The sequence below is a fragment of the Octodon degus genome, unplaced genomic scaffold, assembly GCF_000260255.1.
Source record: "Octodon degus isolate 3935 unplaced genomic scaffold, OctDeg1.0 scaffold00056, whole genome shotgun sequence".
Classification (NCBI taxonomy): domain Eukaryota; kingdom Metazoa; phylum Chordata; class Mammalia; order Rodentia; family Octodontidae; genus Octodon; species Octodon degus.
In genome coordinates this window covers 10,419,305-10,435,545 of record NW_004524632.1, presented here as the reverse complement: position 1 = coordinate 10,435,545, position 16,241 = coordinate 10,419,305, and the positions used below count along the sequence as shown (strand labels likewise).

The following is a 16,241-nucleotide window of genomic DNA, read 5'->3' as shown; positions in this document are numbered from 1 at the left end:
TTTTTTTTTTTTTTTCCAGTACTGGAGATTGAACTCAGGATCCTGTGCTTGCCAGGCAAGCACTTATTTTACTGAGCTATCTTCCCAGCCCCAGATCCCTAGATGTGAGATTTTTTATACACTGGAGTACTACTGTGCCCTAAAGAAGGACACACTCCGGACCTTTCTAGGCAAACGGATGCACCTTGAGGCCACACTCTTAAGTGAAATAAATGAGACACGCGCATGTGAATACTAAATTGTTTCTCTGGTGTGAGACACTGAAAGTGTAAATAAGGCCCAAAATGTAGAGTGGGTACTGTGAAATGGGAGGGAAGTGTTCAAGGGGGGAGCGGATCAAGGGAGGGGGCAGGGGGAAGGAAGGGAAGAGTGAAAAGAAAAGAAGGAAAACGTGGAGACAAAGATTTTGTAGTGGGGAGGGGAGGGGACTGGGGAAGACCAGGTTGAATCACACACACGCATGCACGTGCAGGTGCAGGTTCTCTGTGCAAATGTGATTGTCATGCATACTCTAAAATGTACCAATAAAATCTGATTGGAAAAAAAGGAATGGATGGATTCAAGAGGAGCCCTGAGAACCAGGAATGTGGGCTTTGTCTGGGGAACAAGGAGCTGCCTATTGTGGACAGGCCAGGCGGGGGGGGGGAGGAAGGGACAGTGGGCATGGTGTGGGGTGTGGAGTGTGGCCCGGCAGGGAGGGGCTGGAGGGGCTTAGGACACCCGCAGGTGGGTCAGCGATGGCTTCGCCTCCCTCCCTCCCCCGAGCAGCCCTGGGGTAGAGCCCAGGGCCTTTCTCGAGCTGGCCAGGCCTTCTAAAGCTTCTATTGTGAGACAGGCAGGGTCTCAGTAAGTTGCCCAGGCTAGTGTGGAGATCTTGATCCTTCTGCCTCAGCCTTCCAAGTAGCTGGGGTTACAGGTGTGCACCCCCCTGCAAGGAGCCTGACATCTTCCGAGCATCTCTCCTGTGGCCCCTCCTGGGAGGTGCTCAGGTCCTTCGGTATGTTCTGCGGAGGTGGGGACAGGGAACGGAGACAGCGCTCTGGGAACTTAGGGCAGTGAGGGCCAGGTGGGTGGGGGCCCTTGTTTATCACTCTTTCCTGGCCTCGGTGACTGAGATTGTGTCTGGCTGTCTGCCAGCAGCCAGGGGCATTCCCCTATCTGTACCCTAACTTGGGCTCTGTCCGGGGTTCCTGTATTGCTGCCACTCGGAAGCCCAGGGCAGCAAGGCCAGGGCGGCCCCTCCCAGGTCAGCAGGCACTGGCCATGTGTCACTTATGTGGCCCACTGTGTCCTCCAGGCCCCCCATGTGGACCTGTGCTGTGTGCTCTGGGCTGCTGCTGGGCCCTCTCTCCATCGTCGGCGGTGTCTCCTAGGGTCACTCTGTCTCCAGGTGTCCCCCCAGCCTGTGGATTGGGGAGTAAGGAGGGGGTTCCCATCAAGGGCTCCTCAGGCAGTGTCTGTGGGTGAGGGCTGTGCCCCCCAACCCCCCTGCCCCTGCCTTGTCTCTGCGCTCAGCACCGCCCACACGGGGGTCACAGGATGGTCAGGTGGGGACCGATGTAGGCAGTGGCAGTCACCTATGGGCGAGGGGGCTCTGCCCAGGAGTCTGTCCCACGGGCCTCAGCCCCCAACCCTGGGCTTCCTGGGCTTCGGTCCTCAGACAGCAGGCTGGGATCTCTGGGATGTAGGTCACCCCCTTGGCGGCAGGTGATTTATGGTACCTTTGACAGCCTAATGTCCTCCAATTATCCCCACACAATGGAGAGGGGCTGGGCTGCCTCCCGGCAGCCACCAAAGGGACGCGGTGCCCCTGGCATCCCAGGCCTCCTGGGGCGGGGGGCTGGCATGGTCGGAGGAGGGCACACCCGGGTGTGCCACCGGGGCCGGGGGTATAAGAGGTGGCCCGGGACAGCTCGGCGGCAGCAGCAGCAGCACCTCTGCGAAACTTCCACCGAGTCCGCAGCAGCCACCGCACCATGAGTTACAGACAGTTCACGTCCTGCTGGAGCCGCGGCAGCTCCGGGGGCGGCCAGCGCTCTTCCTCCAGCCGCTTCAGCTCCGGCGGCGGCGGGGGTCGCTTCAGCTCCGCGAGTGGCTTTGGCGGCCGGAGCAGCTCCGGGGCCTGCGGCGGGGGCGGCGGCGGCTCCCGCTCTGGCGGGGGCTTCAGTGCTGGGAGCATGGGCGGAGGCTTCGGCGGCGGCTCCGGGGGCTTCGGAGGAGGCTTCGGCGGTGGCTCCGGGGGCTTCGGCGGTGGGTCCGGGGGCTTCGGAGGAGGCTTCGGCGGCGGCTCCGGGGGCTTCGGAGGAGGCTCTGGGGGCTTCGGAGGAGGCTTCGGCGGTGGCTCCGGGGGCTTCGGCGGTGGGTCCGGGGGCTTCGGAGGAGGCTCCGGGGGCTTCGGCGGTGGGTCCGGGGGCTTCGGAGGAGGCTCCGGGGGCTTCGGCGGTGGGTCCGGGGGCTTCGGAGGAGGCTTCGGCGGTGGGTCCGGGGGCTTCGGAGGAGGCTCTGGCGGCGGCGGAGGCTTCCTGGCTACCGACGAGAAGGCCGCTATGCAGAACCTCAACAGCCGCCTGGCCTCCTACCTGGACAAGGTGCAGCAGTTGGAGCAGGAAAACTACGAGCTGGAGAGCAAGATCCAGGAGTGGTACGACAAGCAGGGGCCTAAGTTCTTCCAGAAGGACTACTCTCCCTACTACGACACCATCGATGACCTCCAGAAACAGGTGGGCGCAGGGACAGAGACAGGGGGGCAAGGGACACCTCTCTCTCTCTCTCTCTCTCCCTCCGCCCCACCGCTCTCTGTCTCCTCTTCCAAGTGCATGAAGCCAGCCTTCAGGTTTACACCAGAATAACCAGGAAATCTGCCCCTTGGAAACCTGGAGCATCCCTCAGAAATGCAGCGGTGCTGGACTCCTACAGGCGCAGGAGAGGGACTCTGGGCCGCGCTCTGGGCTTCACCCCCACACACGCAGCTTCCAAAGTCGGGGAAGAGCTCTGGATGAGCGTGGGCAAGACTGGGACTGGACACGGAGCCGCCTTTTGGGCTGGTCTCAGGTCAATCCTGTCTCTGCCTACTGCTCTTGGGCTCCTAGAGGGGGCTGCCTTGATCTTTTCACGTTCTTCAGGCTCAGGTGTCCATGTCAGTCATTCAAATGATGAAGAAGGTCTTGAGCTCTGGGGATAGACTCCATATGTCTATCACCCATGCACTTATCCACCCACCCATCCATCCATCAATCCATGCACCATCCATTATCCATCCACCCATGCATCCATCTATCCATCCACCCATTCATTATCTACCCACCCACCCATCCACCCATCCATTTGTCCATCCACCCATTCATCCATCCATCCATCCATCCATCCATCCATCCATCCATCCTTCCATCCTTCCCCACCCACCACACTCAATTTTGTTTGCTGCAGGCTGGGAGGGGTCTGGGCCACCTGTCCACTGTTGGGGACTCCTCCTGGACATCTTTCTGGATGGGATTTTTCCCTGCCTTTGCCACCACCTGGCCTGTGTCCCTCCCCACAAAGGATCAGAAGAGGGGGGACCAGTTTCATGCCATCTTTTCTTGCTCAGATTCTGCACCTGACCACGGGCACCAACAAAACTCTCCTGGAGATCGACAACACTCGGATGACACTCGATGACTTCAGGGTGAAGTGCGTCTGCCCCGCCCTGCTCCCTTCCCCACCTGCCCCAGGGCCCTGGAGGCCCTTCCTGACCACTTCCTGGCCTGCTGGCCTGTAGGTACGAGATGGAGAGGTCTTTGGTACAGTCCGTGGACGCAGACATCAACGGCCTGCGGCAGGTGCTGGACAGCCTGAACATGGAGAAGTCTGACCTGGAGATACAGTATGATACTCTGAAGGATGAGCTGCAGTCCCTCAAGAAGAACCACCAGGAGGTGCATGCCCGCTGCCAGGCCGTTGGGTCTGGGGAGGCCCCTTTGCCCTTTCTCTGGAGGAGAACACTCCCAATCCCTCTTCGGCACTCTGTGCTGGCGGCTGGGCTTTGATTTCATACCTGTGTTCCTTTTTGCAACCTGAGCGACCTGGTGGGAGAGGGGAGAAAAGGCGCCCCCACCTCCCCTTCTTCCTTGGCAGGAGATGAGCCAGCTGACCGGGCAGAACGGCGGAGACGTCAACGTGGAGATCAACGTTGCCCCCAGCAAGGACCTCACCCAGACCCTTAACAACATGCGCCAGGACTACGAGCAGCTCATCTCCAGGAACCGGAAGGAGATCGAGGAACGCTATGAGTCGCAGGTGAGCAGGGCCTCTCCCTGCAGGACGCGCCCCTCCAGGCTGTGGCCCATCCTCCCCTTCTTCTCCCAGCTCTGCACCCCTCAGTGCACCTGATGCACCCATCTCCTGAAAGATGGCATCCAGCCGTTGTTCCTCCCTCCCTGCCTCCTTCCTTCCCACCTTCCTCCATTCACTTACTCATCCAGTTTTAGAGGACCCCCTCAGCGCCAGATTTTAGGGGGCATGCTGACCTTTGAGGCATGAATCAAATAAGGCTGCAACTCTTGGGGGCTCGCGGTTCCTTGGTGTGAGGACAGAGCTGAGCGTGAAGAGCTTACAGCGATGCCACGCAGTGCAAGGCTGTGGCGGGGGACATGGTGTGTCTCTCATTTGGGCCTCAGCTCCCGGGCTGCTCTCTTCATCTTGGGTCCTGAGACTGGCCTAGAGCCTGGGACATGAACGCTTGGTCTGATGTGTGTGTGTGTGTGTGTGTGTGTGTGAGAGAGAGAGAGAGAGAGAGAGAGAGAGAGAGAGAGAGTAGGAAGAAAAGTTTAGCTGGTAGCTAGGGTGGGGACATGGCGTGGAGGATCTTGGAGCTCTGCTGAGAAGGAACGGCGTGCTGAGAGAGCTGGTCAGCCTGCCCAGCTGTGGGGACCCAGAGGTCGGCAGGTCCAGCTTGGGCCTTGCCTTCGCCTTGGAGGGGGAGGTCCCATGTGTGAGGCAGTCTTGCTGTTCTAAGTTCCTCACGGAGCCTTTGGGTTGCAGATGACCCAGATCGAGCAGGAGGTGACCAACAGCGGCCAAGAGATGGAGAAGAACACCAAGGAGCTGACCCAGCTCCGGCACGGCGTGCAGGAGCTGGAGATCGAGCTGCAGACGCAGCTCAGCACGGTGGGTGGGCGGGGCCTCCTGGGCGGGAGGGAGAGGACCCCGGAGGGAGCATCCCTCTCAAAGCCACCTCTTGCCCCCTAGAAATCAGCTCTGGAGAAGGCCCTGGAGGACACGAAGAACCGCTACTGCGGCCTGCTGCAGCAGATGCAGCAGCAGATCAGCGCCGTGGAAGAGCAGCTTGCCCAGGTCCGGGGCGAGATCGAGTGCCAGAACTTGGAGTACAGCAACCTGCTGAGCATCAAGATGCGGCTGGAGCAGGAGATCAAGACCTACCGCGACCTCCTCGAGGGCGGCCAGGAGGATTTGTAGGTCCCTGGGGACCTCAGAGCCCTCTAGGAAGGCCCAGGCCTTTGTTGCTCTGGATGGGGAGGTCCTTGTGTGCCATGCGCTGGGGGCTGGGGGCATCTTCCTCTTGTGGAGACACCGTGGGGCTTCAGGCTTTGGAAAAGCAGGGTGAGGATGTGGGCAGAAGGGGCGGCTCCAGCTCTAGGGAGGGCAAGGGGCCACCCTCCCTGCCTTGGTCCACTGCCTGCCAGGAAGGAGAATTTCAGAAGATTCACAATTGAGTGCCGACTCTGTCCAGGGCCGACTTTCTGTGTGCATGTGCGGACGACTCATTTTATCTTTGTGTCTGTTTGCTTTCCCAGTGAATCTTCTGGAGCTGGACACATTGGCTTTGGAAGTGGCAAAGGAAGACAAGGAGGGAGTGGGTCTAGAGGAGGCAGCTCTGGTGGAGGAAGTGGTTTTGGTGGGGGCAGCTATGGTGGAGGAAGTAGTTCTGGTGGGGGCAGCTATGGTGGGGGAAGTGGATCTAGGGGAGGAAGTGGGGGCAGCTATGGTGGAGGAAGTAGTTCTGGTGGGGGAAGTGGGGGCAGCTATGGTGGAGGAAGTAGTTCTGGTGGGGGAAGTGGGGGCAGCTATGGTGGGGGAAGTAGTTCTGGTGGGGGCAGCTATGGAGGAGGAAGTGGATCTAGAGGAGGAAGTGGAGGCAGCCATGGTGGAGGAAGTGGTTCTGGAGGAGGAAGTGGAGGAAGTAGTTCTGGTGGGGGAAGTGGAGGCAGCCATAGTGGAGGAAGTGGTTCCAAGGGAGGAAGTGGAGGTGGCTATGGTGGAGGAAGTAGCTCTGGAGGAGGAAGTAGAGGCGGCCATGGTGGGGGAAGTAGTTCTGGAGGAGGAAGTGGAAGCAGCCATGGTGGGGGAAGTAGTTCTGGAGGAGGAAGTACAGGCGGCTTTGGTGGGGGAAGTGGATCCAAAGGAGGAAGTGGGGGCAGCAGAAGACCATCCCAGACCCAGTCCTCCTCAAATCCCGAGGACTGTGACGATACACAAGGTAAGAGGTGGTTCTGGGCTACACTGGGGAACACAACGCTAGTTGTGGGGTAAGGGAATAGTTGAGCCCATGTTTATTTGTTCATCTATTTGTTTGTGGGGCTGGCATTGAGTCAAGGCCTTGGGCGTGCTTGGCCACCCCGTTAGTGTATCTTTGTGCCTCCAGGTAATGCACGTTCAGGATGGCTGGCTTGCCGGGCAGCCCCCGGCCAGGTGCTGTGGACCCCTGGGTGCCGATCGCTGCTTCTGGCAGCCTCAGATGAGTTAGGGTCCCCTCTCCACGTGGCCCAGGCCGCAGAGGTCTAGGAGGCGGCGGGCTGGTGGCTGTGTGGCACCACGCAGCTCTCCTGCTGTGGCTCACGCTGTCAGCTTTATTATGGCCCAGAAAAGGGGACAGAATGAGGAACTTGCCCGAGGAACTCAGCTCCGTGGGCCCCCCAGCTGGGACTTTCTGTCCCGGGGGGCAGGATACCGGGACTGGCCCCCGTGAGGGGAACACAGCCACAGGCTTGGTCTGTGGCCGGTTGGGACAGCGCTGTGTGGCGTGGGGAAGGAGGAGCTTCTCATGCCCATGAGGATCTGGGTACGGGACCGCGGCGGGCAGGCAGGGCCCTGGCTCTGGGGAGACATCCCTGTGCCTACGTGGCGTCGTATGAAGTGAAAGTGTGATGTGAAGAGGCGGCGCCTGCCTGAGCACGCCCGCCAGGGACGCCCCGTGGTCCTGGGGCTGCCGCTGCACAGCTTTGGGTGCTCTGTGTGTCGGTGACAACGCAGAGCCACGGCTTTGCATCCAGGGGTGAGGCTGGCTCCATCTTCGTCTCAGTGTCTGAGAAATCTACTAACAAAGCGGGGGATGTGGACGAGCTGCCCTGAAGGACAGAGCGGATGGGGCCAGACGTTGGGTGACCTCCTGGGCCCTCCATGTCAAGGCCTCCCGGCTTCTGCCTCGGTTTCTCCATCTTTCTGGGAAAACCCCTGCTTGGAGTCCCCCTTGTTTCTCTAACCTCCTCCTCCTCCTCTCTCCACAGGCTACCTGCTACGATACTAGAGCCCCTGCTGCCTTTTCCCACCCAGCACCTGCCGACTACCCCCCAGACGGGCAGACCCTCGGTGGCACCAGCTTCCTGCATCCTGTCATCAGGACAGGCTGGCTACCAGCGGTGGTGCCCGTGTGGGGCTGGACTGACCTGGCGTTGTCCCACTGGCCATCGCCCTCTGGCTCCCCTCCCTGCTGGGCCCTGAGGACCGCAGGCCTAGGCAGCTGTCCCTTCCTCCGTGTAGCCTGTGGGTGACCCTGCTCCCCTCCTGACCCTGATTTCCAAATAAACCTTTCCGATTGCAAATCAGACTTGGACTTGGACTGTTTGTCCTTTGGGATTGACGTGTTCCTGCTGGTTTGAACCACTGGTGATGCATGTGCGGCTGCCCCACCTGATGGGGCTGTCCCATGTGCCCAATGGGACAGTCATGCATGTACTACCGAAGGGTCAAGCTGCTGGCATCGAATTGCATGGACTGTAGCTCTGTTGTAGTCTGTAAGGGCGGGAGAGCCAGGAGAGCCGACTGAGCCCACTACGTAGGTGCTGGCCAGCCTTCCTGCCAGCTGACCTTTGGGCTGGTCAGCCTCGGGCGGGCGGTGGTTCTGTCTCCGTGGATGGCTGGAGGTGGCTGAGGCCTGGATACAATCGGGCCATGCGCCGCTCGGGCTCCAGCCAGCAGCTCCTGCGGTGTCCTGGGGCCTAGGCCAGGGCTGTTGCTTTGGCCACGTGGTACTGGCCCGGGGTAGCCTCAACCCAGCGCAGGCTCTGGGGCTGGGGAATGAGACGTCTTCTCTTGGGTAAGGAGCGGCAGAGTCCCACCTGCTGAGTCTACTACAGGTTTTGCGTTCGTGATGGAGGAAAACCAGACAGAAGTGACGTGGTTTATGCTTCAGAAGCCTGTGCAGATGGCTAAAAGTCTTGGCAAAAATGGGAGTGAAACAAGGTAAAAAACATTGCGCAGGGTTCTCATTGGGCCTGATGGCCTAAGCTCCTCACACTGGGCTGGCCTCTGGCTCAGGGTCACCTGCTTCACCTCCTGAGTGCTGAGGTCACAGAGGCACAATCCCTCCTTTTTAGTTGCTAAGCTATTTCCTCACAGCTGTCAGAAGCCCGCTAACACCACCCTGAAGCGTAGTGGTCTAAAGCGGCAATCATTCACCCAAGAATCTGCCATCATAGTGGGGCTTTTGTCCCCAAGGCCCACAGCTGGGTGGGAGTCAGCTTAACCTCCCATGTGTCCCGGGGGGTCCTCAGGCACCACTCTGGTGTCTGAGACTCTGAATGTGGCCCTCCCCCACGGGGCTGCTCATACAACCCTGCTTCCTTCCTGGTGGCCTCACCTGGGCTCAGAAGTCCCACCTGGTATCCTCAGTGCAGACCCAGGCCTGCTGGGATTCCAGGGGATCTGTGATAGGCACGACCCTAGGGAGGGCTCCCAAGATTCCTGGCCCTGACTACACGCGTGCCTTCCCACCACCCCATGAGATGTAGCCCAGGTGCTTCTTCAAAGGGACTGTGGTAAGCAAGGTCCCAAGCACACCGACCTCCAGACTGTCCTGCGATGGGGACTGAAGCCTGCAGTCCAGTGGTGGTGGCGGATGAGGTTGGGCTCCACCCCTGAGGACCCCTAAACAGCTGCACTAAGGGACAGGCATCTACCCTCAGGTCACAGAGCCTGAGAGAAGCTGGGGCATGCAAGGGCCCAGGTGCCTGAGCTCACTGCTCCCAAGGGGGCTTCAGAGGACTGCTAGCCCGGAACAACCGCGCAGCCTCTGTGTGAGACGTGAGTGCTCAGTGCGAGGGGCCTGCAGCTGGGGCGCTGCTGCAGCAGCTGACATTGACGTCCAGGACCAACCTGAGCAGAGGAGAGACCGCCACGGAGGACAGGCCATGGGGCAATGCTGGCTGAATGGTGACCACTGGCGAGAGCGAGGGCATCAGGACAGTGGCCGTGTGCTGCCTGTGGCTCCATGCCGGGGAATGTGTGGCTGGGAGGAGGAGCTGTCAGGATCCTGCAGGCGCGTGTCAGAGGGGAGAGGGCCCTGGGGACTCTGGGTCTGTGGTCTGAGGACCCAGATGAGCGGCACTGTTACCACGGAGATGGGAAGGAGGAGGCGGCTGGGGCGGAAGGTGAGGACTCGGGATTGGGTGCGGTGAGTTTGACCCCTGGTAGACACCGGGCAGCGACCCCAGCGCACGTGTGCAGGAGCAGCGGAGCTCGGGGGAAGCTCAGGCGCAGGCAGACTCTGCTCACAGAGCTGAGCGACCAAGGGCAGTGACACTGTGTTCAGATGGAAGGGCCAGGGATGGGGATTTCGCCAGCACTGACTGGCCTGTGCCGGGCGAGGGGTGTTCTGTGAATCCCCATGTTTGTTCCTGTTTCATTTTCTGCATGGGTAACTTGTTTGGATGAGCTCAATGACGTGCTCAGAAGACCAGACAGCTGCCAAGTGGGAGAGTCACAGGGCACGCTGGCCCAGTGGGGACCTGCTCTCTGGGGGAGCTGGGGAGAGGCTGTGCCACACACGAGGGCCTGAGGAAGATGGCTAGGGTGTCCCTTCAGGTTAGAACAGCACCACCGATCCAACCAGCCATCAGTCCTGGGCAGGGAAACTTGTTTTATGCTTTAGGATTGAGGAGGCTTACGAGAGTTTGTGGCAGCAGGGGAGGCAGCTCTAGTCAGACTTTGAGGGGGTGGCTGCCGCAGGAAGACAGATGACAGAGGCGATCTGAGCCCGCGAGCGCTGAGCTGCTTCCTGTGGGTTACGTGCACACGCTTGCCCCTGGATGAATGGGAACTGTGTGTGTGCGTCGCAAACGTGCATTAGGTAAAAGAGAGAGAGAGAGAGAGAGAAAAAAAAGGAAAACCACAGACACTGCAATCCAGTTCAGGCAGGCTCCAAAGCAGGTGCTCTTTATCCTGTCTTCTGTGACCCCAGATGCACACTGAGCCCCAAGTGAACACAGGTGCAAGAGCTTGCACAGGCAGCGACCAGATGGGGTGAGTGGGGAGTGAGACCGGACCCCGTGCAGGGAGAGTCTTCCAGAGCCTTGGTCTCCCCCCCCCCCCGGGGTCCTGGGTCTGGCTTTACGTAAGGAGGTAAGTGAGATGTATCAGTGTGTGTGTGTGTGTGTGTGTGTGTGTGTGTGTGTGTGTTGATCACTGAACAGACTGAGCAAAGCCCAGGCAGGCTTTGGCCCCAACCTCCCATCATCCCGAAGCCTGGTGCTCTTACACTTTGGGTGCTTGGATCTGCTCTCCACGCCCGCGAGTCCTCTGCCCATCCGGGCTGCGCCTGGTCCCAGGCCTCAGGCTCCAGGGTTCCCACCCAGTCTCAGGCCCACGCAGCAGCAGAATCCACCCCTTCTCTGCTCCTCTGACCAGACTGAGAGCCATGGAGAGAATTCTAACCAGAACCCAAAGAAATTCCTAGGAAATGAACCGGCAGCATGAGGAAAGTAAATCCGGAGAGATCGGGCAGAGAGCAAGGGAATAGTTTAATACAGGACACATAGTTTATAGAATTATTTTACAATGGTCATCTAAAGCGTCAAATACAAAGAAAGTGCAGGAAATCTGTCCACACACTAAAGACCCAAGACTCCAGCTAAGGACCTGGACCTCATGGCAATGTCCCGCACGAGTCCTGCTGAAGACCTCCAGCCCATCACAATGCTTCTCAGAAGTCCAGCTGGAGGCCTAGAGCCCACGACTATGTCTCATGCAGGCCAGCTTCAGGGATGTGCACTGGGAAGGCCCAAAGGTCAGAGGTGGAAGCTAGAGGGTCTGCACGTGGGATGAGGGAGCTGGGCCAGCAGGCTGAGGGATCTGCCCTGGAGCCAGGAATCGACGCTCAAAGCAAGAATCAGAGCTGCCTGAAAAGCACCACAGCCTCCTCGGCCGGCCGCAACAAAGCCCGGAGCTCCTCCGCTGATGGGAACAGCCACGTCTTCATCTGGGAAGCCAACATGACAAACTTCTCCAGGATACCGAACAGCTTCCCTGCTGGAGCTGGGGGTGATGCTCAAAACGAGGAGCAGAGCTCTAACAAAGTGAGCTTCGGTCACTCTCAGTGACAGTGAGTTCCCGAGCTGCTTTGATGATGAAAACAGTCGCACTCATATCAGGAAAGCCAGAGTGGCAAGGTCCTCCAGGCGAGCCCACAGCTCCTACAGCCTTCCTGAAGCTCTCTTTTCTTCCCCAGCTCTGCCCCTTATGCCGTGGGCAACAACCTCACATGGGCCTGCCACACCCGGCAGGCACCACGCTGCTTCAGTTCAGCTGGATGTTACAGGTTGACCACCAGTGGTCAGTCGACCGCACAAGGTGACAGAGCGTGGGTAGCAAAGTCCTGTGGAGTTCCATGGATTCGAACCCCTCCCTCCAGTCCTGCATCCACTCAGTAATTCGTATCAGTCCCTCTTCTCGGCAAGGGGCTGGCATGGATCATGACCAGAACAAGATGTCCCTACTCCCCTGGGTGTCCAGGCCTGTGCTGGGGAGAGAGAAGCTGGTCTGGCTCCATCGTGCCTGTCTGACCTTCTACAATTTCCAACGCTTTCTAGGGTCAGAGCTCTGACCTCAGGTTCCCACAGAAGGCCCTTGGAGCTTGTTAAAGTGGTGATGTCTCCATGTCATCCCCGCGTTGGTGGGGGCTGTGGCAAGAGGGTTTTAAGTTCAAGCCCAGCCTGGTGGACTTAGTGGCTTAGCAAGATCTTGTCTCAAAAAACAAAACAATAAAAAACCAGAAAGCGAAGAGGGTGTTGGGCCAGACGGCCCCTCACTCGCCCTGAGTACCAACACTGGCTCTCATGCTCAGTTTGTCTTCCGGTAACTTTGGTCTTCCTGAGTGACCCCGACCATCCATCCTCGCTGACTCCCCCAGCCCCCCAGGCCCCAGAGACCTGCCTTTCTCCCTCGGCTCAGCCAAACCCTTCATCCGTTCCCCAGGCAGGACTAAGAGAGTGTTCACAGAGCTTGGTGGAGGGACTTTGGTCAAGACAGGGAGCCTTGCGGAGCGAACCAGGAAGCCGCCAAAGCCTAGAAAGAGTCAGGTTTGAGACCCGAGGGTGGCTGGGAGGCAGGCGGGCCCCTTGGAGCGCCCTTCCAGCTGCGGAGAGGCCCAGGCACCTTCACCAGGCCACTGTGCAGGGAAGGGGTGCTGGGGGGAGGGTCGGCCCCAGAGCAGAGTGAGCCCTGCCCAGGGCCCGGAAGTGGGTCGGCATGGCCCGAGTCCCTCTGCGCTGCCCTGGGACGAGGCCCCGTGGCCGAGTCAGTCCTTGCTGTCTCTCTGGATCCAGCCCTGGCCCGGAAACGGTGGCTTCTGTTCAGCTGCTAAGATGAGCTGGGGCTGGGAGCCTCAAGGGGCAAATTCCCAGCACCGCCGGCTTTCTCTGGGGTACCGCGGGTCTGGGCAGCATGCCTGCTGTTCCCCCCACAGTGGGTTCCATAGCACCCCACTGGTCCTCCAAAGGGCGGGGGCTGCTGCTGCCACCCGAGTTCATCACGGTCACCGCACTGCGTCCCTTGGACCTCTGATCTGGACCCTGTGTCCCCACCACCACCACCTGCATCACAGGGGGAACCGGAGCAGCGTGGGACTGACTCCGCCGCCAAAGGATCCAGGGTGTTCTGCTCCCACGTCTCCTGATCCCGGCTAAAATAATCCCAGGCTCCCTCGGAGCAGGGAGGAGCCCCCGCCAGCAGGGGAGGCTACAGGAGAACTGGGTTTCCTCCCTAGAGGTCCCCAGTGTGTGTGTGTGTGTGTGTGTGTGTGTGTGTGTGTGTGTTGGGGAAGAAAGGAAGGAATAAACGACCAACCTGGGAGGTCTTCACTGCCTGAGCCCGAGAAATCCTCTTGGTGCCACGCCCCCTCCCCAAGGCCTCTGCTCCAGAGCCCTTCCAGCTGTTTCCCAGCACTCTCAGTCCAGAACGGATTCAGGGGTTTCTGGGAGCCCCAGAGGATGCCTTTAGGAAAACGCGGCAGAGACAGAGCCCCAGCTCTTCTGGACAGTTGGACTCAAGGGGCAGGAGCCGGCGAGTGGGGGGTGCTGGCCCCAGGACCGCCCTTGCCGTGGGGATTTTTCTAGCATATGTTCCCAGGGATGTGGATACATGCTAAAAACCACGAAAGGAACATGGTTTGTTAGGCCGTGCCGCACACCTGTCATCCCCACACCATGGGAAGCTGAGGTGAGAGGATCAAAAGTTCAAGCTCAGCCTGGGTAATTTAACGATTTAGCAAGATTCTGTCTCAAAACTAAAAAATACAAAGGGCTGGGGATGCGGCTCACTGCGAAACCCCAAAGCAGGTTTGGTCCTGAGACATACTGTGACCCCACAGAGGGGCGCTTGCTATCTTTGGGGCTACCACCCCAGGAAGCCAGGGTGTCCTTCCAGATCCCCACAGGGGGCAAGGAACTTGGAGGACCTGAGGGTCCCTGCTGCAGATGGACATGCGTCCTCTCAGAATTCTCCCATCTCTGTCCACTCTGAGCAGCTCCCCAGCCACCCACAGCACAGGGCCTGTCACTGTCCCCAGACCTTGGCCCCTCTGATCAAGGTCACACCTGCAGTGGCCCCGAGCCAGGCTTGAAGACCAAATGGCAAATGTCACAGACACATGTTTCCCGACTTACATCGGCTGAGCTCCTACGAGGTCCCGGCACGGTGCACCTGCACCTGCTTCACTGATTTCTTGACTTTAGCAAGAGCTCGCAGTCTCAGGATGCTGAGTCTGACGCAGGTTCAAGGACTTTCCAAGGTCACATAGCTTCCAAGGGTCAGGGCTGGCTTAGCACACTGTGCCTGTGCCACTGAGCCCTGGGGCCAGAGGGCTGGGTCTTCTTTTAATGCAAGGTCTCACTGCAGTTCAGGCTATGCTTGAACTCACTGTATAGTCCAAGCTGGCCTTGAACTCTTGGCCTTCCTCCTGCCTCAGCCTCCCTAGTGCTGGGCTAATAGGTGCACCCCATGCCTGGCTGATTTATGATTCTGAAATTCATCTGTCTTAAATAAAGACCAAGATAAAGCAAGACCTATGCAACAAGAGTTGTAGCTTTTGGATCTGATAAGGTCAGTGAAATCCCTTCAGGATTTATCCTGAGATCCTGTACCTCAGATTGTAAAACCTTTGTCAGTGTCAGCCATCTGGATGAGTCACGGCCATTGCTTGGCCAATGTGCTCTCTGTGAAAGCCTGAGAGAATGTTTTCTCCCCATGTGACTCTCCTTAGGCACACTCTATATCATCGATCACTTTCCTCTTTGGCCCTACCTATAATCTCCTTGATCAGAAAATTTGGGACACTACCGAGTTACATGATGTTACAGTACAAGATCTCATATGTCCTGAGCCGTAATTGACCTTGGAAGGCTAGGGCCAAAATGTTGGCTTTCCTTGCGGCCCTCCTTTTTCTCTAATTTTGGTCTGCAAGCCAAACCAAGTCTTGGGTCTCTAAGGCTTCTCCTCTCCTCAGGGCTACTCCACTGTCCTCAGTGTCACAAACACCCACACCTGTAGGGCGAAGGTGTCTTAGCTTCCTCCTGGGCCCAAAGGCCAGCAAAGCCAAGTCCTCTGCCCTTCCTGGGATCCCCTTCTGCCCTGTTTGTTCTCTTGCATCTGAGTGGCTGGCCATCAGGGAGAAGCCTGCAGGCCTAGAGGCAGAGGGCCACCTGGCTCGGCTGTGCCCTCATTTCCTAACCGTGCTTCAGGCAGCGGGAGGGCCCGATGGAGGCCCCTGGCCTGGAAGGGACTTCTGCACTGAATGTGTCCCCATCATGTTGCTCTGGGAGAAGCTGGGGTTCACAGAGGTGCTGAGGGAGGACGGATGAGTCTGGATTCAGCCTGACACACCCCAGACTCTGTCCTAGTCCTGTGTGGGGGGCATAGGGCTGCTTCTAGGTGCCACTGGTGATTCGCTCCGTTTGTCCAGGTGTCCCCAGCTTTGTCTCCCAAGGGTCCCCTGGAACTTCACGGTCACATGATCCAGCAGATCAGGTACTCGATGAGGGAGCAGGGCTGCTGTCACCGGGTCTGAACCGTGTTTTCTCACAGCTGTAGCTACAGCGGCCCCTGGTGGCTTAAAAAAAAAATCCCTGAAGAAAGCCAATGCAGGACTGTACTGCAGCGCAATAGGAGCCTCTCACTGCAAACTGCCGACAAGCAGTGTATGGATGGGAAAAAGCTGAAAGCTCTCGTGTAAACTCAGGAACAAGACAAGGGTGTCCACCACCACAGCTCCTGCTCATTGTAGAGCTTGAAACGTTCGCCAGGGAGACCAGGCAAGAGGAGATTCAGGGAAGAAGAAATCGAAGTACCGGGTGCTTGGAGACGTCCTGGTTCCGAACCTAGAAGACCCCAAACATTCCTCCAAAGACTCTTAGAAGGGGCGGAATCAAGGACAGGGGCCGGGGAGACAGCTTGGCAGTCTAAGCGCCTGCCTGGCAAGTGCAAGGACCTTGGTTTGATACCGGGTACCATACGCCATTGCAGCCATGAAAACTGGGCGTGGTGGTGCAGGCCTTTAAACCAGCACTGGGGAGGCTGAAAACGGGAGAATCACTGTGAGTCAGCTGCGTAGTGAGATGGCGTTTAAAAAATCAAGAGCATTCCTGCACACTCATAGCCAAATGAGAAAGAAAGCAGGAAAATAATACTATTCCCAATAGCATCAAGAAAAATTCAGGGGGTCGAGGAGCTAGCTCAGTAGAACAAGTGCTTGCCTG

The 16,241-nt window shown here is 58.6% G+C and overlaps 1 protein-coding gene and 1 long non-coding RNA gene across 2 annotated transcripts; one reads left to right on the top strand and one right to left on the bottom strand.

Annotated features, from left to right (window-relative positions):
* Positions 1–1,976: 1,976 nt before the first annotated feature.
* On the top strand, positions 1,977–6,780 carry Krt9 (keratin 9). The gene is made up of 10 exons (XM_023718133.1): positions 1,977–2,358; positions 2,467–2,720; positions 3,587–3,669; positions 3,758–3,914; positions 4,114–4,275; positions 5,020–5,145; positions 5,227–5,450; positions 5,793–6,037; positions 6,149–6,475; positions 6,641–6,780. The coding sequence occupies exons 1-10, from the start codon at positions 1,977–1,979 to the stop codon at positions 6,778–6,780; spliced, it is 2,100 nt and encodes a 699-aa protein (XP_023573901.1).
* Positions 6,781–6,842: 62 nt separating this feature from the next.
* On the bottom strand, positions 6,843–9,608 carry LOC111817356. Its single transcript, XR_002821583.1, has 3 exons — positions 9,370–9,608; positions 8,334–8,431; positions 6,843–7,343 (listed from the first exon to the last, which is right to left on the bottom strand). It is a non-coding gene; the product is annotated as an uncharacterized LOC111817356 (long non-coding RNA).
* Positions 9,609–16,241: the final 6,633 nt, after the last annotated feature.